This window comes from Coccomyxa subellipsoidea, assembly GCF_000258705.1.
Source record: "Coccomyxa subellipsoidea C-169, whole genome shotgun sequence".
Classification (NCBI taxonomy): domain Eukaryota; kingdom Viridiplantae; phylum Chlorophyta; class Trebouxiophyceae; family Coccomyxaceae; genus Coccomyxa; species Coccomyxa subellipsoidea.
The window spans coordinates 1,075,500-1,095,104 of NW_005178026.1; the positions used below are offsets into that span (position 1 = coordinate 1,075,500).

A 19,605-nucleotide genomic window follows, 5' to 3' on the forward strand; every position below is an offset into this window, starting at 1 on the left:
GTCATTGCCAAGAGCGATAGCACCAAGCTTGAATTTTTGCTGCGATGCACCGAGCCGATGGGTGACCAAATGCAGAGGCGGCAAATTGCTGCGTCTGACATCAGTCTCTCCTTAATTAAAAGGGGGTGTTTTGTGGCTGCGAGTGCGCATGAGAATATGTTTGCGGCACTTCACGCCCAAAGGTCACTTCAATTGTTTTTAATGACTCGTGGTCATGCATGTGGATGGTGGAAAAGTGAGAGAGCTGTACCAGCATGAGCTGTACCTGTCAATGAACCTCTTCAAGACATCTGAGAGGTGGTGATGGATGGTTTGCTAGTGGATTGAGTCTTTGCAACAAGCTTGAGGAAACAGGCGCGCAATGCTATCGATCAAGTGAGTGCGTCAGTCCTCCCATTATCCAATTTGGTGCAAGGGAACAAAATTATGGACACGCCAGAAAGGGAAGGACTGGGAATGGTGTGTCCCAATTTATGCGTGTATTTGCGGTTGAATGTACTTTTGGAGGTACTATGAGCAAGATAGCTGTGCATGCTGATCATGATAGAATGATCAGCATGCAGAAATAATGGGTACATTTGGCTTTAATTGAGTGGGGAAAGTGGCGGATTTATGGTACCATGTTTCTGTGACAGAATAAGAGCTTTGCAGAGCTGTCATTCATGTCCAGATGGATACAATGATCGTTGCTTAGCGCCCTTCATTACTTAGGATGCGTTTCAAGCTGATAACTTACAGGATAGTCATGCAGCTCGGGCTCAAAACAAATAATCGTACATAGGGAGAGGCGCTTGACATATTGAGCACTGTAATACTAATCCAACAATGAGTCATATGAGTCAATTACATTCAGACAGCACCAAAAGGCCTCCAGAGTGGTTCCAATATTGCAATGTTTAAAATGTTAACGTTAACATCACGTTAATTAACAATATGATTATGGCCATGACCAAGATATACATCAAAGTTGGTCGCGGCGGTTTGCGGCAAACGCCGTATACCGCCGCCGCTGGCATGCACCGGTGGGGTACCCGGCTGGGATATATTGGTATGCCGCATTATTCTTAATATTACACGCTTTTCCTGCCAACAGGCACGGTGCGTTCTGCAGACAAGCTGCGCAGCATGCATTTAAAGGCTCCCACAATCCTACCCCTTGTTGGACTCGCCAGATCCAATCAAGACCCAATCAAGCGTGGGCACGGTGCTCAGTATTTGTACCGCCCCCTGCCAGCCCGGGCCGGGGCCGGTATGCCGCATCGGTGTACCATATATATACGGCGAATGGCATGCGGCTCAGGCAGGCAGTACCGTAGGGTCTGTACACCAGTATGACCCCTAGAAGAGCTGTGAAAGGCTTGCATTACCTGCAGGATGCTCGATGCTTTAACTAGGCCCGGGTTGGCCCGGGGCCGTATCTTAAACTTTTGGGTGTGGACCGGTTGGGAATTCTGCAAAGCCTACTCCTGTTGCCCTTGGTTGGTCATATTCTGATCCTCTGGCGCATGCATGGCCTATACATGCTTGCACTGTGCATGACTGAAACGGAAATTCTGCCCAGAAGAGGAATCTTTCTCGGGAAAGATGCTGGGGATGACACTATTCTGCTTTGGCGTTGAGGGTTTGACACCCTCGAGTTATACTCTGTTTTCCAGGGTTTCGCACCAGACTTGCGACTTTCTCCAAAGCAGAAACGCAAACAAGCTGAGTTGAATGATACCTGAGAGGTGGAGATGTGTATTCGTTGATCTGCGGAGAGTTTCGCATCGAGCATGGATCGGTAGAAGTGTGAAAGGTACGACCTTGTCCAGCCGTCCTGGGACAGGCTCTGTTCTGTCTAGAGGCTATAAAGCTGAGGTTGCTGCATCTCTATCGGTAAACTGTCGCGCATCTTTCAAAGTGTTTTCCTAATCAATGTCAGTTGGTCAAGTCTTACTTGATGAGAGGCATCGCAACCACCCATTCCGCCACAGGGCAAAATGCACTGTAAATATGGCGCATTATCAATGCCTGAGTGCAAATACAACAAGTTCGCATGTTGGCTCACGCTGTACCCGGCGCGGATTTCTTCGGCAGTTACATATTTTTGCAATCTCGAGGCATGAAACGCACGGGGTGGCACGGCCGACGAGTGAGTTTGAGGGCGGGCACATCATTTTGCTGCTCTCAGATCGTTCAGGTGTTGCTTGCAGGACTATCATTGCCGGAGCTGGCACGGAAGGTGCAGGCAGCCTTGCCTTTGCATCTCAGCCCCAAGTAGACAGCAGATTGATCTCTGAGGGCAGCACGCCAGGAGACTGTCCTCATGGCGGGAAGAGCCTCTCAGGCCCTGTATCTTTGAGAAGCAGCAGCAGGATGGCTACAGCTGCCCCCAGCCTTGCACCAGAGGCAGCCCATCAGCCCTCTCAGCTGCTCTCTTCCCCGGCAGACCAGGCAACACATTCTGCAGCAGCTGCTCCAGCAGCCGCCTCAGATCTATGCCTCCGCACCCTGCAAATTGGTGCAACCCCAGCCAGCATGATTGCAGTCTCCCAAGCAGCAGCTGATGCGCTGATCAGCAGACCCTCGGGGCCTATCACAGGTGGCCCTGACACGGTGCCCATAGCGGACCTGCCGTCCCGTAGCGGCGGCTCCGCGGCAGCTGCCGCACCCCGTAACGGGGCGGCGGCTGACGGCACGGTGGCCGAGGGGGAACCGGACGACGGGATGACCGAGGAGTGGTTTGCGTCTGAAGCGGAGACTCCGAGCCCGTACAGCTTGAACTTGCGGCAGCACCGGAAGGTGCATGGATATTTTGTGGAGCACGTCGCGCGCATGGTGTTCAAACACAGGTGACCCCACCCACCTTGCTGTTGGCGCTACCTTGTGGTATACGGCGGACTTTCCAGCTTGCAAACCTCTTGTGCTGCGACGGCCGCGCCTTGCTGGCAGGGAGGCATATGGTTGGCTTTGAAGGTCCAGTTCAAATATGCTCCACTGAGATGGAGACTTGTTCAATCGAGCCTTGGGGACGCCCAGCAAGAAACCTCTTGATCGCTCCACCTTTGCACAAAGCGGTGATGTCACCTTCCAAGAGCACATGTGGCTGAGCGCAGAAGACCGCTCTCAGTGCCACAAGAAGCTGTCAGGCAAAGTGCAAGCAAGGATATAAATGGCAAGGAAATGGGAAATACTGCCCTGTACTGATGTGCACCTTCTGCGCGCAGGCGGACGCATGACAGCGATGCGCGGCTGCGGCAGATAATAGCGCGGGCGCGCTGCCACGACATGGTGCCCCAAGTTCTGGCTCGGCTGCGAGTGCCGCTGCTCGTGCAGCTGCTCTACGAGCATCCTAACCCGTGCGTCGCCTTCTCAACCCTTGTCATCTGTCCGAGTTTCAGGGGTGATGTTTTAGGGTTCAGGTGGCGGGAATAATCTCGTCTGAGACATCCCTGACTGCCTGGGGAAATGCTTGCAGCACCGCTGCTGCCAGAGAGCCTGTGTTGAAAATGATGCGCTCTTGGCGATGGCTGCCCCTTGTGCTGCCGGCTATATATCCCTTGCTGATGCCCCTTCCCTTGTGGTTGCTCTGCGAATGTGTGCGACATGATGGCATCCTTTCAGCATTTTTGCAGTGTGGGATAGCTTTCATCCATGCAGGGATGTCTTGGCTTTGCCCTGGTGCATGCGGGTCACGCGCATTTGCAGAAGGCCTGAAGGAGCTCAAACCCGGTGTACTGAACACAGGTGACTGCCACAGCTTTGTTCTGAGGACCTTCTCAATATATATGTGGCTCGGTTGCATGCAGGCACGTGGCCAGTCAGGCGAGGGAGCTGAATAAGCGGGAGGAGTGGAAGACAGCGCTGCATCTCATGCGCGAGGAAGCCATCAAGCAGATGGGCATCACCCACAAGCAGGCAGACGCCATCGGTGCGCGGCTAGAGTGGAAACAAGTCTCCCATTAGGAGGAGGGTACAAGGTAGAGAATGCAAATGAACCATCAGGGTCATAATTGACAGGACAGTGGGTACCCTGACTACATTAAAGTCGTCCAGTATGCATGTACTATAAAGAGCCAGCAGTTTACGGTGAAATACGGTACTGCAACCCCGTTATGTGTGGGTACACGGGCAACTGGTACGTGTTACTGCCTGCAGAGCGTCTGAATCATTAAGCATTCTGATTTGTATCAGGCGCCCAAATGCTGCTGTGTTTTCGTTTTGTTTGCAGCGTCTGCCCAGTTTGGCAGCAAGCAACTTGTACACATCAGCTGTTGTATAAGCCTGTGCGGCCCTCTGCACTGTGATTCTGATCCAGTGCTGTGGTATCATGCAGCGGCGAGGATGGTCGAAGAGCACGCCGTCCCGGCAGCTGCCCCAGCCGCCGACAACGCTGACATCACCGCTGAGCTGGCATCTGATGTGGCGGATACGTTAGGGAACACCGGCCGCCGCCGCGGCGGCAAGCGTGGCAAGTGCTCCAACAAGCACGCCTCGCCGCCGCCTGCCGTGGATCGCGCGGCCACCGTCCCGGCCCGGGGTGAGTCCTCGATTACTACACACTCTCCGCACATTGAACACATCTTTTTTTTGGCACATGACCTTGCACATGTTGGCACATGAGAGCAGCGTTGACTAGTTCAATGCCCCTACATGGGAGGCCGGTGGGGCTTTCCCTATTGTCCTGCTGCGATGGTCTGTGGCGTCGAGCACTGCTAAAATTGATCTGCTGTGGCAAAAGCCCAACTTGTCCAAGGACATGAAACATGTTGTGTACACCTGATAATAAGGATATCTCCTTTTGAGTAAGCTGCTCGCGCTGGTCAGACCAGAGAGCATGGACATCCCAAGCCCGTATGCAAGTTTGACATTCATACCTGAACTTGAAGATATTATGCATCCATGGCATTCAAGGCTGAATGTGTACTGCCACAGGTGCTAGCAAGCGCCCCCAGACTGTTCTGGTTCCAGGCAGAAAGCGGCTCAGGACGCTATCACTCCGAGATGAAACAGCCCAGGCGGATCCTGCTGCAAAGGAGCAGGTACTCCTCATTTGCTATGCCAAATGCCCTGTCATGTGCACAAAACATGTTTCTCCCAGAGATGCCATGCTTCTCCACCATTCTTCGCTGGATGCCAGCGTACCAGACTTTCCAGAGAGTGTGGGAAACAGCGCTTATGCATGCACCTTTGCGGGGACACCAACTTTTATAACAAACGGGGACTCCTTTTTCTGTTACCAGGACTCACAGGATAAAAAAGTGTATTCTGGTGTGTGCAGGCTGCTGAGGATGCAGCGATGGACCTGACAACTGACGCAGATGTTGCCAAGGTGCAAGATCCTGCGCCTGTCAAGAGAGGGCCGGGACGGCCCAGAAAGGTGAGGAGGGCGTCATGGTGAACAAGCATTCCTCATGCTGCCTAATATGCTGCACAGTAAGTACGGAATAGTCATAGTTCGCAGCACTCGGAAAGCTCTTTGCAAGGTGCAGTCGGCTGTGTCTCATTGCGTTTGCAGCAAGGCCGGTGCAGCGAGCCACAAGGCTTCTTGTCTTGTTCTGATGAGTGCCAGTAAACTACTCAGCTTCAGAAAGGGGATGATGTGCGCAGGGTGAAAAGGTGGTGAAGCAGCAGCGGAAGCAGAAGCCGGCAGAATTGGCCGCTGTGGAAAGGCTCCGGAAGCGGCCGCTGCAAGACGAGGAAGAACAAACACTCCCTCCAGTAGCGAGCCAGGAAGCCGTGCCTGTGCTGCAGCAGCAGGCCGCGCCCCTTAGCAACAATGCAGCAACGCCTGCTGCGGAGGCTGTCAAATCGGCTGTGGCGTCTGTCAGGAAGCGCGCACGGCGGCTGCCGCACGCCGTGCAGGCGATTGTGCCGATGCACACGAAGGGCGCCACAGCTCGGGAGACGGCGGCGGCGATGGCGGCCGCACTGGTGGGGCCTGCTGCTCTCCCGAGCGCGCCGCAGCCGCCACCGCAGCCGCCGCATGTGCCGGAGCAGCCGCGCGAGCAGCTGCCGGGAAGCAGCCGCCTTGTCCTCTCGGGCAGCGGCCTGCCCGCGCGGCCGGCTTCGGCACCAGTCGCGCCGGCATTGCAGACGGCGGCCGCCGCAGCAGCTGTATCAGCACCTGCCGAGCCCCCATTGCTGCAGCACCGGTGCGAGCCGAGGAGCGAGTCGGCGCCGCCGTCACAGATAGAATCAGCGGCGGCCAAAGAGCGCGGCATGGAACCTGCCAGCGTGGCAACACCGGACCTGCAGGGCGCCGAAGACTCTGCAGACGATGCCGGCCGCAGCTTCAGCCGCAGCCCGTCCCTGCCGGCCGCCGCCGCCGCCGGCCCCTCCTCGTCGCTTCTGCTCCCGTTTTCCCCCGCAAATTTCACCACCGGCAACCCATCTGCCGCTGCTCACGTCCCCGCCTCTACAACCCAGAGCCGCACGGTGCCCGGGGTGCGCATCCAGGACGGCCAGGGCAGTCCCTTCCGCAGCTGCCCGGCAGTTGCCCCCAAGCCGGCAGCTCCGGGAAAGCTTCTGAGGCAGGGGGGATGCCAGATCCCCGCAGCTGCCGCCCCCGTTTCTATGAGCGCCCTCATGCCGGTGCCGGTTGCCGGCTCCGAGCGGCAGGATGAGGAAATGGGTTCCACTGCTGAGGCTGGAGGCGCATTTTACGAGCAGCGGGGAGGGGTGTTAGGGCAGCAGGGGGCTGTAGTAAGCCAGCAGCAAATGGGCGGAAGCCTGACAGAGCAAGGCATGCAGAGCTCCTGGTGGCAGGCGGACGGCTCCGTCCAGATCGCAGCCGGCGTCGGCCGCGCGGTTGCGGAAGCTGAGGACATGCAATCCGACAGCGAGGAAGATCAGCGAGCCGCCTGTGCAAATTCCGCCACAGCCGCCAGCCCGGCGTCGGCAGAGGCGGACGCAGCACCGGCTGCAATGGATTCAGAAACTGCGCCAGGCCCGGAGAAAGCTGATGGGCAGCAGGATATGGCCCCAGAGCCGGCTTCCCCACAGGCGCGGCCGGACAGAGGGGATACGCTCTGGGGTTGCTCGCGTGAACGGGCCGACTCCGAGCCGCTCGCCACAAAACTCGACGGCGTTCCCATCTCTCCGCCGCAGGTCCTGTTACGACGAGCGCAGTCTCTGCCGAAGGGCGTGGCGATGTGCGCGCCCGTAAAGGCCGGCTGGCTGATGGACAGCATTGCAGAAGACGCTGCAAATGTCAGCAGCAATCGGCAGGCCACAATTGGCGGGAACGCCGGCGAACCGCGCCCGGGCGACCGAGCCGCGCCTGATCAGGCGCAGCATGCAGCAATAGCCCAGGAGGATGCAGCGGGCGCTGCCGCAGTAGCCAGCACCGCCGCTGCCGCGCAGCTGTCTGCGGTCGAGGCACCTGGACTGATGGAGTCAGACCAGTCACCCGCCAGGGTGCAGGACAATCACAGGGATGCTGGCATGTCTGCTGTCGAGGCAATGAGTCACAGCGGGCTGCAGCTCTTAGAGGAAGGCGCTGATTCTTTGGCGCTTAGATCAGCCCAGCCGCCGCCGCCGCCTCCGCGCTCTGCGAGCGGCAGGGCGCTGCTGGCGCCCATTACTCTCAAGCCTCCCGGTATAATGCACAGCCTTGTAGCGCACAACCTTTTAAATTTTCGGCATTGACTCCCACTCTACCTCAGTACTGATTACACCTTGCTCTCTGACAAACCAGTGTGCCATATAGTCACGAAATTCTTCTTGGGTACTGTGTGGTCATAAACGCGAGCAGCTAAGGTTGTGTTGAACATGCAGGCCCTGCGACAGCTTTGTATATGCAAAAGCCCCCCGGGACAGCTCGCGGCGCCCCCCGCCCCAACCGCAGCCCTATCTCTCCCGGCCGCGGTGCATTCCCCAACCGCGGCGCATTCCAAGGCCGCGGTCATTTCCCCGGTCGCGGATCGGACCCGGCGCGGCCGGCCGCGCACCGGGGCGGCCGCGATTTTGGCGGACGGCGGTTCCCCTGGTCACGGGGTCCCCCACAGCAATGGCCACTACAGCCGCCACCGGCAGTCCCCCTGCCGGTATCACCAATCCCGTACTGGCTGGCTGGGCCCTTCCAGCAGGTTGTTGGGTGGGGGGCGCAGGTCTGGGGCCCCCCGGCGGCGCCACCAGTCCGGTATGTGGGGGCCCAACCAGCTCCCCCGGTGGCGCAATCGAGCGGCGGCGCCGGCGGGAGCAGCACTTGATTGTGCGCTGTCGGTAGGGGTCCAGTGCTGTGCGCATAATAGCTAATCTGCGTTGCTTTGGGTGGCACTCGGGGACACCAGCAGAGCTGAACATATGATGCAAAGAACCGGAAGCAGCCAGACGCGCCTGAGATTGGGGTGACGTAAGTTGGCAGTGCAACAGCTGTAACTACGGTGGTTGGGCTATATCAATATCTGCAACAGATGTGCATTATTCCCAGCATGTATATTGTTGACGTCATGAACGTGTGCGTTGAGACGACCCTGAAAGCATGTTGGTGCGTTTAGCTGACTTTAACTTTGCTTTGTTGATGCCGAGGTTGCTTTGAAATCACAAAGCTCAGTATTTTTGCATGAGGGAGTTTACATAATTAAGTTTACCACTGTAAAGTAGGGGTGAAGAGTGTACTGCAGTACCAACTATGGGCACGATCTTTGTAGTTAAGTGCACTGCAAAAATGTGCAAGTACCTGCGTTAATTGACTGTGAAAAAGATTATGGTCATGACGTCCTAAAGAAACTTTGAATGTAAAGCACGACCATTACACCAACAAAACTTTGCTAGGAGATCAACAGTGGCAATGGGGTGTTCCTGATTTGGGCCCCCCAGCCTCGAGCCTCGGACTTGGGACTTTAGGTTCCTTTTCATTTCACTGCCAAGCCCCCACTGTCAAGCCCACTGAGTGCACTTTGTGGCTGAGCAAATGCTGCACGACCAGTACCTGATGTTCCCCACAGACCAGGTCGACATCATTGATACTATACATGTTTACATGCAAAACAAAATTCCCGCTGCCCGCATTCAATCTCTTGAATGTTCATTGAAAAGGTTTGGAGCACAGTTCAAGAGCAGCACCGATACAATCGCACTCCACCCAGCTAGCGTATCCCCAAAAAATGCTAAGTGTACAGTCATTTTGTAGATAAATCGGTAAATGGCCTCCGGCACCGACCAGAATGAACACCGGTAATACCACCTCAAATTCATCCCCCTGTCAGTGACTTCTCGGAAAAAACACTGAACAGATGGGCGTGGGGCCTCACAGCGCTGATGTGCATCATTGTTTAGATCCAGAATCTGACTTCTGAATACAGCTGTCTGCCTGCAGGCAGAAGCAGATGGCAAGCCCTGGCATACACATCCTCTCAGAGCAGCCATCTAGGGATCACTGTCAGTCAGCTGCCTCATCAGGCAACTCTGCCATGTGTACAGCTGATATAAAATTAAGAAGGGAGCAGCCTGTCCAGGCAAGCCAGATGCCACATCAGTCGCTGAGGTGGCCGGAGCGCGGCGCGAGGCGTTCCCTGCTGCCGCTGCCAGAGGACGCCCCCGAACCCGCGCCCACGATGATGACTGATGCCGGCGACGGCCGCGGCGACTGCCCCGAGATCTTTGCATCGGCGCCCAGCGGGGGTGCGCCCACCCTCCTCCTGTCCCTCGGGAAATGCCTGTACAGCCCTGCACGTAAATCAGAGCAAGGCAGTAAGAGAAGGAATCCGCAGCAACTTGATGCCTGCATGCTAGCCAGTAGCTAGAAGCCTTTCATTCTTGTGCAAACGGTAATGAGGATGGCTTCTCTGGGGTGTTTAAGATGCAGCATCAAGTCCATACAGCTGCACTGTCACAAGGGGTTGCAAAAATAGCAAGGCGCTAGCCTGAAAAGCAAGGGAGGTTCTCTCTGTTGTACTATTAGGATGCACCAGCGGAACGGAGAGTTTGAAAGACTACACAGGAAGGAGAGGTTCCTGGCAGCAATCTTTTCTGATTTTTTTTTTGAGGGTTGAGTAGGCAACAGGAGTGGATACGGGACACTAAACTCATAGATAGTGCCTAAGGCTCCAGGTCCAAGAATGGAGGACACAAGAGGCGAGTGGGGATGTTCCAGGAATTCCAGGCGAACATCTCCGCTCGCCTGTTGTCATCACGGTTCCTGGACATGGAGTCTGGGGCAACATCCACAAACGCCCAGAGCCTCCATGCACTGCCTATACTATTGGCTTGGCTAGACAGATGACTTGGCTAGAGTGGCTTCACCGGTGTAGAAGATGAGGCAGAAGGTCCAGGGAACGAGCAGGCAGCACAGCAGCGCGTTGGCCAGCGCCTGCGCATTGACCGCGGCCTTGAGAGGATCCTTCACGCTCTCCTCCAAATGCCCCTCAAACCCAAACACCCGCTCCGCTATCATGCCTGCGGCGCGCACAAACCACAACGTCACCCACCTGCCAGCAATTTGTTGACTGCGTTGGAAACAGAACAGCTGCAAAAGAGGAGAGCGTCCCGATAATTTGCAGGAGAGATTTGTAGTGTATGCATGCACTCCTCGTTCGCCATAATTTTGTGGGTGCTTTCATGCTTGTCTGCCTCATCGGATGTGCAGTGCTGTTACTCATGACGGGGTGGACCCAAGAACAACACTTATGATGACACATCTTCTTCTTGGCAGGGCGTGGCAGGGCAGGCCATCTTGGGTCCACCAAATAAGAAGATGTCGTACCTACTAGGGGTGCAGCGCATGCAGCAATGGCACCCTCAAAGGAGCGGTCAAAAGCATACACCACCGATCGCAGCTGCTCCGGGACTATCTCTGCAAACATCACGCTGTTTGCCGACCCGCACCTGCGCATGCACCCAGAGTCACACTCAGCCAAGACACATTTCTAGGGTAGCGACCTTCCATGTGCACTATGCAAATTGGCCCACCATTTGCTGTGATGCTTTTGGGCCTATGCTTAGACCTAGCAGGCCAGCTGTAACAGGAGAGGCTTCAAGGACACCGCAGGGCAACAAAGGATCGCAAAATTGCCTTGAAGTAGAGTGCGGCACTCAAAAACTCAAAGAAAAGATTTCCGTTCTTGTCAATTTAGCAGACACACTCCATGTTGACTGCGCTGCTTGCACCATGCTGCAGTGGCTATACAAGTGGTGTAACCTCAATAAGCCTTTGAGGGGAGGCATGCGGTGCACGCACCAGCTGATGAGCAGGCCGAAGATGAGCATGACGGTGCCGTAGAGGGGGACCAGGCCGTCTGCGGCGTTCCCTCCGCCGCGCACAGGCAGCCCCTTCAGCAACAGCACCGACAGGGGCAGGCCACAAGCAACGCTGAACTGCGCCGCCATTATTCGCCCGCGCTCCGGCCAGATCCGCGCGCAGTAGTCCCCTGTTTCATCAATCGACGTGTAAGCACTGATATCTGCAAAAACAGACATGTGCAGCCAAATTTGGCGACTCTGCATGTGCAGGTGCCACCCTTGGCGATGTGAAGTTTATCGCCACCAAGGGGGTTATAACGTGAAGCATTTTTACCCCCCATCTCTGTCGCCACAGCTTGGCGGCAGTGGGATGTGCATTGATGGATGTGCATCCAAGCTGCTACTGATTGTGATTCAGCTTGTGTGTGCAGCCTGCACATTGTGAGCTACTGCCATGCACTGGGTCAGCCGCGCATGGCAATCCTTACAGCGCTAAATTAGAAGGCTTCTTTGTATGCAAATGCCCAAAAGCTTGGACTTGCACCGGACATCCGCCTACATTCAGCAAGCAGATGCGCGCACACAGGAAGTCTCCGAGCAAGACCTCCACAAGTGTCCTCATTTTTTTCATTCGATCTGACCCCTTTGCTCCCATCCTTCAATAGGTGAATGCATCCTGTAAAGGGGACTTTGGGTTTTTTTTGTTTGTGGAGCAGAGCGCGCACCCAGGTAGCCTCCTAGCAGGCCGCCAAGGGCGCAGCCGCCGGCAAAGACTGCCATGAGCGCAGCGGCGGCAAAATTGCTGAAGCCCGTCAGCTGCAGCCACAGTGTGAAGAACACCATCGCGTTCCACGGCGTGCTGCCCACTATCCCCTGCCGGGCAGCCCACAACATGAACATTTCAGAAAATCTTTCGTGTTGTTGTCAATCCCTCTCGTGCATGAGGGTTCTGTAGTACACACCCCTCTGACCCTGTACAACATGCACATATCTAAAAAGTCACCTCAGCCTCAGAGTCATAGCTGCTGGACAGCACACTGATAGTTGCCGGTAACCTGTAGCGGTCTCGCATCCCGCACCCTGTATTTTTGTACTCTCTTTCTTGGCTAGGAGATTGCCGGATACGACGTGCAACGATGCCCTTCATGACAGCTAAATATCCGTCTGTGAAAGGGCATTCTGCGGCGCACCTGCAGCACGATGATCTGGAAGGTGCGGATGCGCATGACGCTGAGCACCTCTGCCAGGACCTCCCCCGCCCTGCGCCTGCCGGGCGCCTCCCCCAGCCCGCCAATGTTCAGCCTGCAGGGAGGATATGCATCAGTCACCTTTTGTACACCCAAAATAAGCATTACTTTTCTATTCTGTTCAGCATGCAGGACGATGTAAAGCGATCATGTGCTCTCTGCTGAAAAATACCACTGCCTTCACATCATGAGGCAAGAGAGGGATACTGAGGGCAATTGCATTGTATGTAGCGCCCGCCCAGGACCTTAGCGTAGCTCTGACCAGGCCAACAAAGACTACCGGCAAGTACCATTCGTCTTCAATGTTCAAGTGATATTGAATTATTATGAGGTATCAATCAACCTATTTGATGCAACAGGTCAAATTGTTTCACTGACACATAAATCTACAGTGATGTAGAGAAAGGCACCACGAAAACAAGCTTGCCGCACCTGATGCGTGACTTGGCAGGAGTGTCCGCCTGCCCAGGCAATTTTAGCGAGGGGAAATTTGCCGCGGGCACCTCGCCGTCATCAGTCAGCCTCAGCTTTGACCCGTCGCCCAAATTCATCGGCGAGATCATCCCCTGCATTGACACCTGCCACATCAGCGCTTCAAGAATGCAAACCCTTCCATGCACCTTCTTGGTTTCCTCCCTGCTCCAATCCAGGAACTCTGAGAGCATTGAACACCAAGACTGCAACTTCTCTGAAGGATGTAACTTGATCCACAGAAGGTGCTGCTCTTTACAATGTGTCAGCAGCCAGCAGAACACGAGCATATGCACAGCTCACTTATGGGAATATCTGCATGGTCCCATGCAGCCTTTACTCAAAGGTACTCAAATAATGGATAATCTGCAGGTGCAGTGCACGGGAACAGGACGCACCGCAATTTTGCGGCGGGGATCGACAGCCAGCCACATCACAAGAACGCTGGTGACAATGGAAAGAGCTGCCACGAGGTGGAATGCGCAGCGCCAGCCCTCCAGCCCCAGAATCTGCATCCCGCCCAGATTGGTCGCGAAAAAGCCGCCCGCCATCCCCCCTGTGCCCGGCGATACTGTCATACTGACAGATGCGTGTAAAAGAAATCAGAGATGCATGTCGCTGCAAGGCTTGCAGGCAATCCAATCTGAACAGCTAAGCAAGCCTTGCTGGCCTGCAAGATGCAGTGACGTGTGACGGCCGCCACAGGGTTCTCTTTGCCAATCAATGGGCGAAGAGATCCTCGAGAGGATGCTACATGCCAGTGCGTGAAGATGTTGGCCTTCGTGTGATAAAAAGGGAATAAGGGGAGCCGCACCGAGTGCAGAGGTGAAGAACATGACCCCGAAGGCGCGGCCGCGGCTCTCCGGGGGATTGTAGTCTGCTATGAGGGACTGCACGCAGGGAATGACCAGCGCCAGTCCCACACCATTTGCAGCCGAGTACAGCATCGCCTATTTTGGGAGCCAAACACACCATGCATTTCACTCACCTGAAATGCCTGGCAAGAGGCAAGGTATATGCAGATTAAGAGAATGATCAAAGACATGTCTTGTGCTTGAAGTGCCCAATCCAAACAAGGAGGATTCAATTGTGGGCATCGGGCTCGTAGAAACTGCAGCGGACGTGACTGCTGCTGTAGATGCAAGGCAATGAGGAATGACACTTTATAAAGGGTGATTTGAAGGGAGAGAGAATGATTGGTCACCTGTGAGAGCGAGGTGCACATGCCCACAGCAGCTGTCATGACGCCCCACAGGAAGCATCCAAAGGAGACGATGGAGGTGCGGTCAAAGTTGTTGCCCAGGATCCCGCTGATGGGAGAACTCAACGCCTGCAGCAATTCCACACAGCCAGATCTCTCTCCCAGAAAGGCTGCACCCTTCTTGTCCGTGGCGCCATACCATGACACAAGAATGACATCCCCACTGGGCATGTCATATCAAGCAGCTTTCGTGTGGAAGTTCTCAGCCACGCCAGAATGCACTGTAGGGCACTGTTGCCCCTTCAAGGTGCTGCAATGATGCTGCTCGTTTTCCCATCGGATGCCTGGCAGCGCACCTGGACCATGGCTCTGCAGAGTGTGAGAGTGCCTAGCTGAGCAGGTGTGGCCCGCAGCGAGTGCCCAATGAACAGATACACCGCTGGCAGCACCTGTGATGGACACAGACATATCCCCCATTCACACGCATGGTCAAGATACTCCCAAATCTATATGCATGGCAGCACGTCACAGAGCAGTGCGATTATGGAAGCCAGCCTGCCTGTTCATCAGCCCGCTCCACAATGGCAGCCAGGTTGAGCAGCACGGTCGTCCTCATGCGTGCCAAAGCTGCCATCCTGGTAGTGGGGCTCTGTCACTGGTGTCAGGGCAATAGCCTTTCGTCCCCCATCACTGCCACCAGAAACCTCGTCTCTGCCCGGCTAACCTACAGCGCAAGAAAATCAGACTTCAATTTGGTTAAACTGGGACGTTTATCTGAAATATGCAGGTGGACAGGTGGACAGGTGGAGGTGCATCGGTGCCCATCAAAGTGTCAGGCTGAGTGTTCACCTAAGATCCGGCGCGCCAAGGTCTCTTCCACCTATGAATGTGAAATTTTCGTGTGACGGCAGACTGTGCCCTGAAATAACGTTGCAAGTCTGTCTGGCCAGAACCAATGGGTACAGATGTCCGGTACAACCAGCTTGCAACCTCAACAAAGGCCCGAGATCCCTTCTAATATCATTGTTCGGATTATAAATCGAGTTTAAAAGGATTTTCGGAGGTTAAGTGGGCAAGTGGATAGAATACAAGACTGATGGAATACCGATTGCGAAAGTTGGGAAGCACACAGATATTTTTAGAAGGAGGTAAATATAGAGATATCATCAACTTCGTAATGAAAGCTCAGAAAAGAGTGGGGAATGCAAAGGCTTTGCTGAGCAAAGCGCAATTGGTAATGGTCAAGGAACAGTCGTTGCATGCAAGCATTCCGGCACGCCATCGAATATGTGCACCATGTCAAGCCGTGGCTACGCGATTGCATTGCTATTGTCCGAGGTAAACGGTGCAGGTGAGTATCAGCTGTCGAAGATCAAGACAAAGGAATCGAATTGCGCCCTACTGCCTCCCTTAGTGAACAAGAACTCATCAGCAATAATCGTGGCTAGGTTCACTGTGCGAGTGTACTTGTCGAAAGGCACTCCTATGATATAGAACGCCTTGAGGAATAAAACTATCGTTCTCTATTCCTTCATTGAGCACCACGTGATTTATGGGAGAGGAAGGTGGCAAATCTTATGACGACATCCGTGCCGATGGGATAGTGCACAAGCAAAGATCGCCTTTCGATCTACTTCATACACACCACTGCACAGTGGTAATACTTTAGAAACTCTTTTCACCTTCAGACGCTTAGGGTATAATCATGGGCTACCATGGCCCTTACAGCCTGGGTGCTAGATGTGGAACAGAAGCACTGGCCACAGGGCTAATGGTCTTTCTGGGGGAGGGTTGCCTGGCCAATGAACTGCTGTCCAACACAAAGGGTCAGGGCATGGGCTTCGGCTGGACAGCGTTCGGTTTCGGCTTTGCTTTCTTTGTGAGCCTGGCAATCTGGAATGGTGTCAGCGCTCACATGAACCCTGCCTTTGTGCTGGGGCTGTGGCTCATCGGTGAAGTCGACGCCGGTAAGCCTCTCTCATTTTCATCCTGTGTTGTGTCTGTCATACCACACCATTAATCAAACAATGGTAAGAACGGCATTTCTGTCTACCTTTGCCACTTTCCTTCGTGGCCTTCTGGCTCTTTCAAGATGCACCACAACTTGGCATTGCTAGGCATTGCATACTTTGACCAGGTGCAATCCATTAGCTCTTGTTGAGGTCTGCTGCGGAGATTGAGGCTTTGATTTGTGCGTGTTGCAGCGGACTTCTTTGCACTGTCAGCTGCGGAGCTAGGCGGGGCGATGGTTGGCGCACTCCTTGTCTGGATCCACTACCTGCCGCACTTCAAGACTTTGCCTGAACCTCCAGGACACGGCACCCACGACTCCCTCCTCAGGAGCAGAGACAGCCTCCCACGCGATGCTCTCAAGTGCGCAAGCCGTCACTCGCACGGCGCATTGCATTCTGGTAGTAGTGCATTTGCCCTGCATGAGAGGTGTGCAACAGACACAATGTGTTTGGTGACAGAGGGTGACGGTGATTTGTTCTTGTGCAGTATCTCCTCATATGATACACGGCCGCACGCAGCAGCCAGCAAGGGCATTGCGGATGCTCTGAAGGACATCAGGTAAGACTGCGCACTGCTCCTGAGCATTGCCGGGATTGTGAGTGCTGTTCAATTTCTCTGCGCATGTTCTCAGCAAGCTTGGAGAAGTGCCACCTTAATGGTTATGTGTGCACGTTTGTCTTCATTTTTGCATTTAAAGACCTGTTGGGAGTCACCTGAGGCTCTTCGGTCGTGTAGGCATTCTCTTACACTGCGCATCTTCGCATAAAAAGCTTGTAATCTGTTTGCATTCCGTCAGAGATTTGGCAGTCCCAACTTATTAATTTGATGGACCAGGTACTATCTCTTGCAGCCGGCAAAGGTGCATGAGCCGTACCATGCGTCGCTCATAGAGCACGCGCTCGGACACGACGCCTTCACCGGACCAGAAGGCTTCCTCAGGCGCCGATCTGTCCAGGTGCTGTGCCATTGTACTTCATTGTACTATCGCTAAGTGCCTCTGCTCAAGCAGCCTTGCTTGTGCGCACACTTCTGCTCATCTGCGTTGTAGGCAGCTGTCATGCAGACCGCCTGACACGCCGTCGCAACATGCCAGCATGCACATATCCCGACTGAAGTAAGATCAGGTCCAGTCAAATAGAGAGATTCTGTCGGCACTGGGGATGCAGCGCACAGAGTTTCAGCACATGATGTGCGCTGCAGGTGTGCGACATGCACGATCGCCTGAAAGCCTACGATCTGGGGGGCGGGGAAACGACTGCGGCGGCCGCTCACATACCCCACTTGACGAGATCAGCGAGTGCGGTTTCACCGGACAGCACTTCCATAACACTGGACATGCAGAATGGGGCTGCCACCTCCAAAACAGATGTTGAGAAGGTATGGCCCCATGACATCCCTGTGGCTGCTTTGTATCAAACGCCTTGTCACTTTTAATCCTTGCTCAGGTCTTTCGCAATGCTTAGTTGCAGTGGTAAGTGTGTCACGGCAAGTGTGTCACGGCAAGTGTGTCACGGCACATGCACAACAGATGCATGACATCATATTCTGTTTGATGTACTACAATACATGCATCGATCATCATGTAGCTGAGATGCCTACCTGCCTCACTAAGCGAGCTCCACGTTTCAAGCGTTCTCTTTGATTAGTAATGTCCATGCGGGTGCCAGGTCAGCGCGCAGGATGACCAGAGGCTCCGACTGGATGCGCTGTACAGAGCGGTGGTGATCGCAGATCAGAATGCGAAACTGTCGGTGTTTGCCACCCGGCCCGGCATCCGCTCGCCCTTCTTCAACTGGATCGTGGTGCGCTGCCTCTTCTGGCAAAGTATGCATGCCAAGGGTTTGTCAGGGGGCTTTCAATTATATGATGGGATGATTCAGAATCGTCTGTTGTTGCCACCTTGCATAGAAATACTCCCCTACCAGAGGCCAGGCCAGTTTTTATGCAGTCAAGGCCCTGGTCTATTGAATGATGGGAAGTACATGCGCAGTGCATTTCAGCTTGCCTTACCCTTTCTTGATCATAGGAAGGCTTTGGTTGCCATGGCTGTCAAAAAACAGTGAAATAAAGCAAGCAGACAAAGGGACACTACAGCTGAAGCGTGGGTATACAGAGATCAGCACAACAGAGTGAAAGCCTGCCTGAAACACGTGCAGTGAGTGTTAATCAGCAGTAGCCTCCTATCCGCAGCATTAAATCTGACGAGTATAAATCCAAGCAAACAAAGCAGATGGCATGCACATGAACTGGCTGAGTCATGAGAATGCTGCGCAGGAGTTTCTGGCGATGGCGGTACTGTTTGTTGGGGCAAAGCTGATTGATGGGCGCGGTGCAGCGCTGACTGGGGAGCTGGCTGCTCTGTGGGGGCCCATGAAAGCATTCTACGTTGGGCTGTTCATTGTGGTGCTACTCCTCGGCACTGCTGGGCCCACAGGTATCCTCGGTTTTTTCAGAAATGACTATGAATATTGTGAAATGAGAGGATAGCAACGCATTTAAATTATTTATGATGATGGCATGGACAGCACATCATCCTGGCTTCATGCACATCTGCGGAAGGTCTATGTTATGGAAGGGCTCCCTTCTTCTGAGCCCCCTGTCATTCAGGACTGCAACTTGTGCAAGAGATTGCATGCCTGCTCAATCACGCATGAAGCCATGCAAGCAGTAGTTGTGAGTACGTTTGGGCCCATTGTTTCCCCCGGCTATCAATAGTGAGCCTTGTGCCCAAGATTGATTGGGTCTTGCTTGCATCTGGCGAGTCCAACAATGGGTGGAAGTTAAGCAGCCGTTGACATGCAGCTTGCCTGCATGCGCAGCTTGCATCTGCAGGGAAACTTTATAATATTTTGTTGTATGCAGGGAATGCTATCAATCCGGCCAGGGACTTTGGGCCGCGGCTGATGCACTGGGTGCTGCCGATCGCTGGCAAGGGCCCCTCCGAGTGGGGTTACGCGTGGGTGCCGGTAACTGCAAATTTTGTGGGCGGCCTCGTGGGCGGAGCGCTGTATAAGAAGATCAATGAGATCTACATCGTGGCCCCGGTGCACTAATGGTGTGACTGAGGCTTACATTGCCCTGCAGACTGTGGGCCTTGGGGCTGATTGGTACCAGGAGGGTTCTCGTTTGTTTCTCAGCCATGGTGATTCCCATGACACTGGCAGTGTCATTTAGAAATCATGCAGGGTGCAACTGACAATGTCGCGGCCAGCACTGTACATCTCTAAGAAATGCCGAGCTTTCAGCTGACAGCAAGGTGTAGCCATTAGTCATGGGAATACAGCCTTTCAACAGTCTGTGCGAGCAATATCATGATGGGTAATGCGCATGCCATGCTGATCTGTGATCATTAGAATTCGACTTCGAAGTATTGAGAAACGCCGGCGCATGCGTGTTTTGCTCTTGAGAACTACTGCAAGCATGGCTCAACTTCGGTGTCCCTGCACTGTTATATATGATTGATAGGTACGCTAGCATGCAGTATGGGCTTGAAGATTTTGAAGCGAAAAT

The 19,605-nt window shown here is 54.3% G+C and overlaps 3 protein-coding genes across 3 annotated transcripts; 2 read left to right on the top strand and 1 right to left on the bottom strand.

The window, feature by feature from the left end:
- Window positions 1-2,355: 2,355 nt before the first annotated feature.
- Window positions 2,356-8,192, top strand: COCSUDRAFT_58211 (hypothetical protein; the record flags this gene model as incomplete). The annotated part of the gene is made up of 8 exons (XM_005644462.1): window positions 2,356-2,831; window positions 3,207-3,338; window positions 3,789-3,910; window positions 4,316-4,519; window positions 4,915-5,021; window positions 5,261-5,359; window positions 5,590-7,579; window positions 7,759-8,192. The coding sequence occupies 8 exons, from the start codon at window positions 2,356-2,358 to the stop codon at window positions 8,190-8,192; spliced, it is 3,564 nt and encodes a 1,187-aa protein (XP_005644519.1).
- A 1,265-nt stretch (window positions 8,193-9,457) lies between these two features.
- Window positions 9,458-15,134, bottom strand: COCSUDRAFT_67655 (MFS general substrate transporter; the record flags this gene model as incomplete). Its single annotated transcript, XM_005644463.1, has 13 exons — window positions 14,932-15,134; window positions 14,642-14,806; window positions 14,439-14,531; window positions 14,086-14,211; window positions 13,696-13,831; window positions 13,280-13,437; window positions 12,843-12,976; window positions 12,354-12,465; window positions 11,889-12,036; window positions 11,162-11,351; window positions 10,688-10,809; window positions 10,228-10,380; window positions 9,458-9,651 (listed from the first exon to the last, which is right to left on the bottom strand). The coding sequence occupies exons 2-13, from the start codon at window positions 14,714-14,716 to the stop codon at window positions 9,458-9,460; spliced, it is 1,641 nt and encodes a 546-aa protein (XP_005644520.1). The 5' UTR covers window positions 14,717-14,806; window positions 14,932-15,134.
- A 719-nt stretch (window positions 15,135-15,853) lies between these two features.
- Window positions 15,854-19,148, top strand: COCSUDRAFT_58213 (aquaporin-like protein; the record flags this gene model as incomplete). The annotated part of the gene is made up of 8 exons (XM_005644464.1): window positions 15,854-16,049; window positions 16,287-16,455; window positions 16,582-16,653; window positions 16,930-17,050; window positions 17,296-17,472; window positions 17,763-17,897; window positions 18,370-18,529; window positions 18,958-19,148. The coding sequence occupies 8 exons, from the start codon at window positions 15,854-15,856 to the stop codon at window positions 19,146-19,148; spliced, it is 1,221 nt and encodes a 406-aa protein (XP_005644521.1).
- Between the last annotated feature and the right edge of the window lie 457 nt (window positions 19,149-19,605).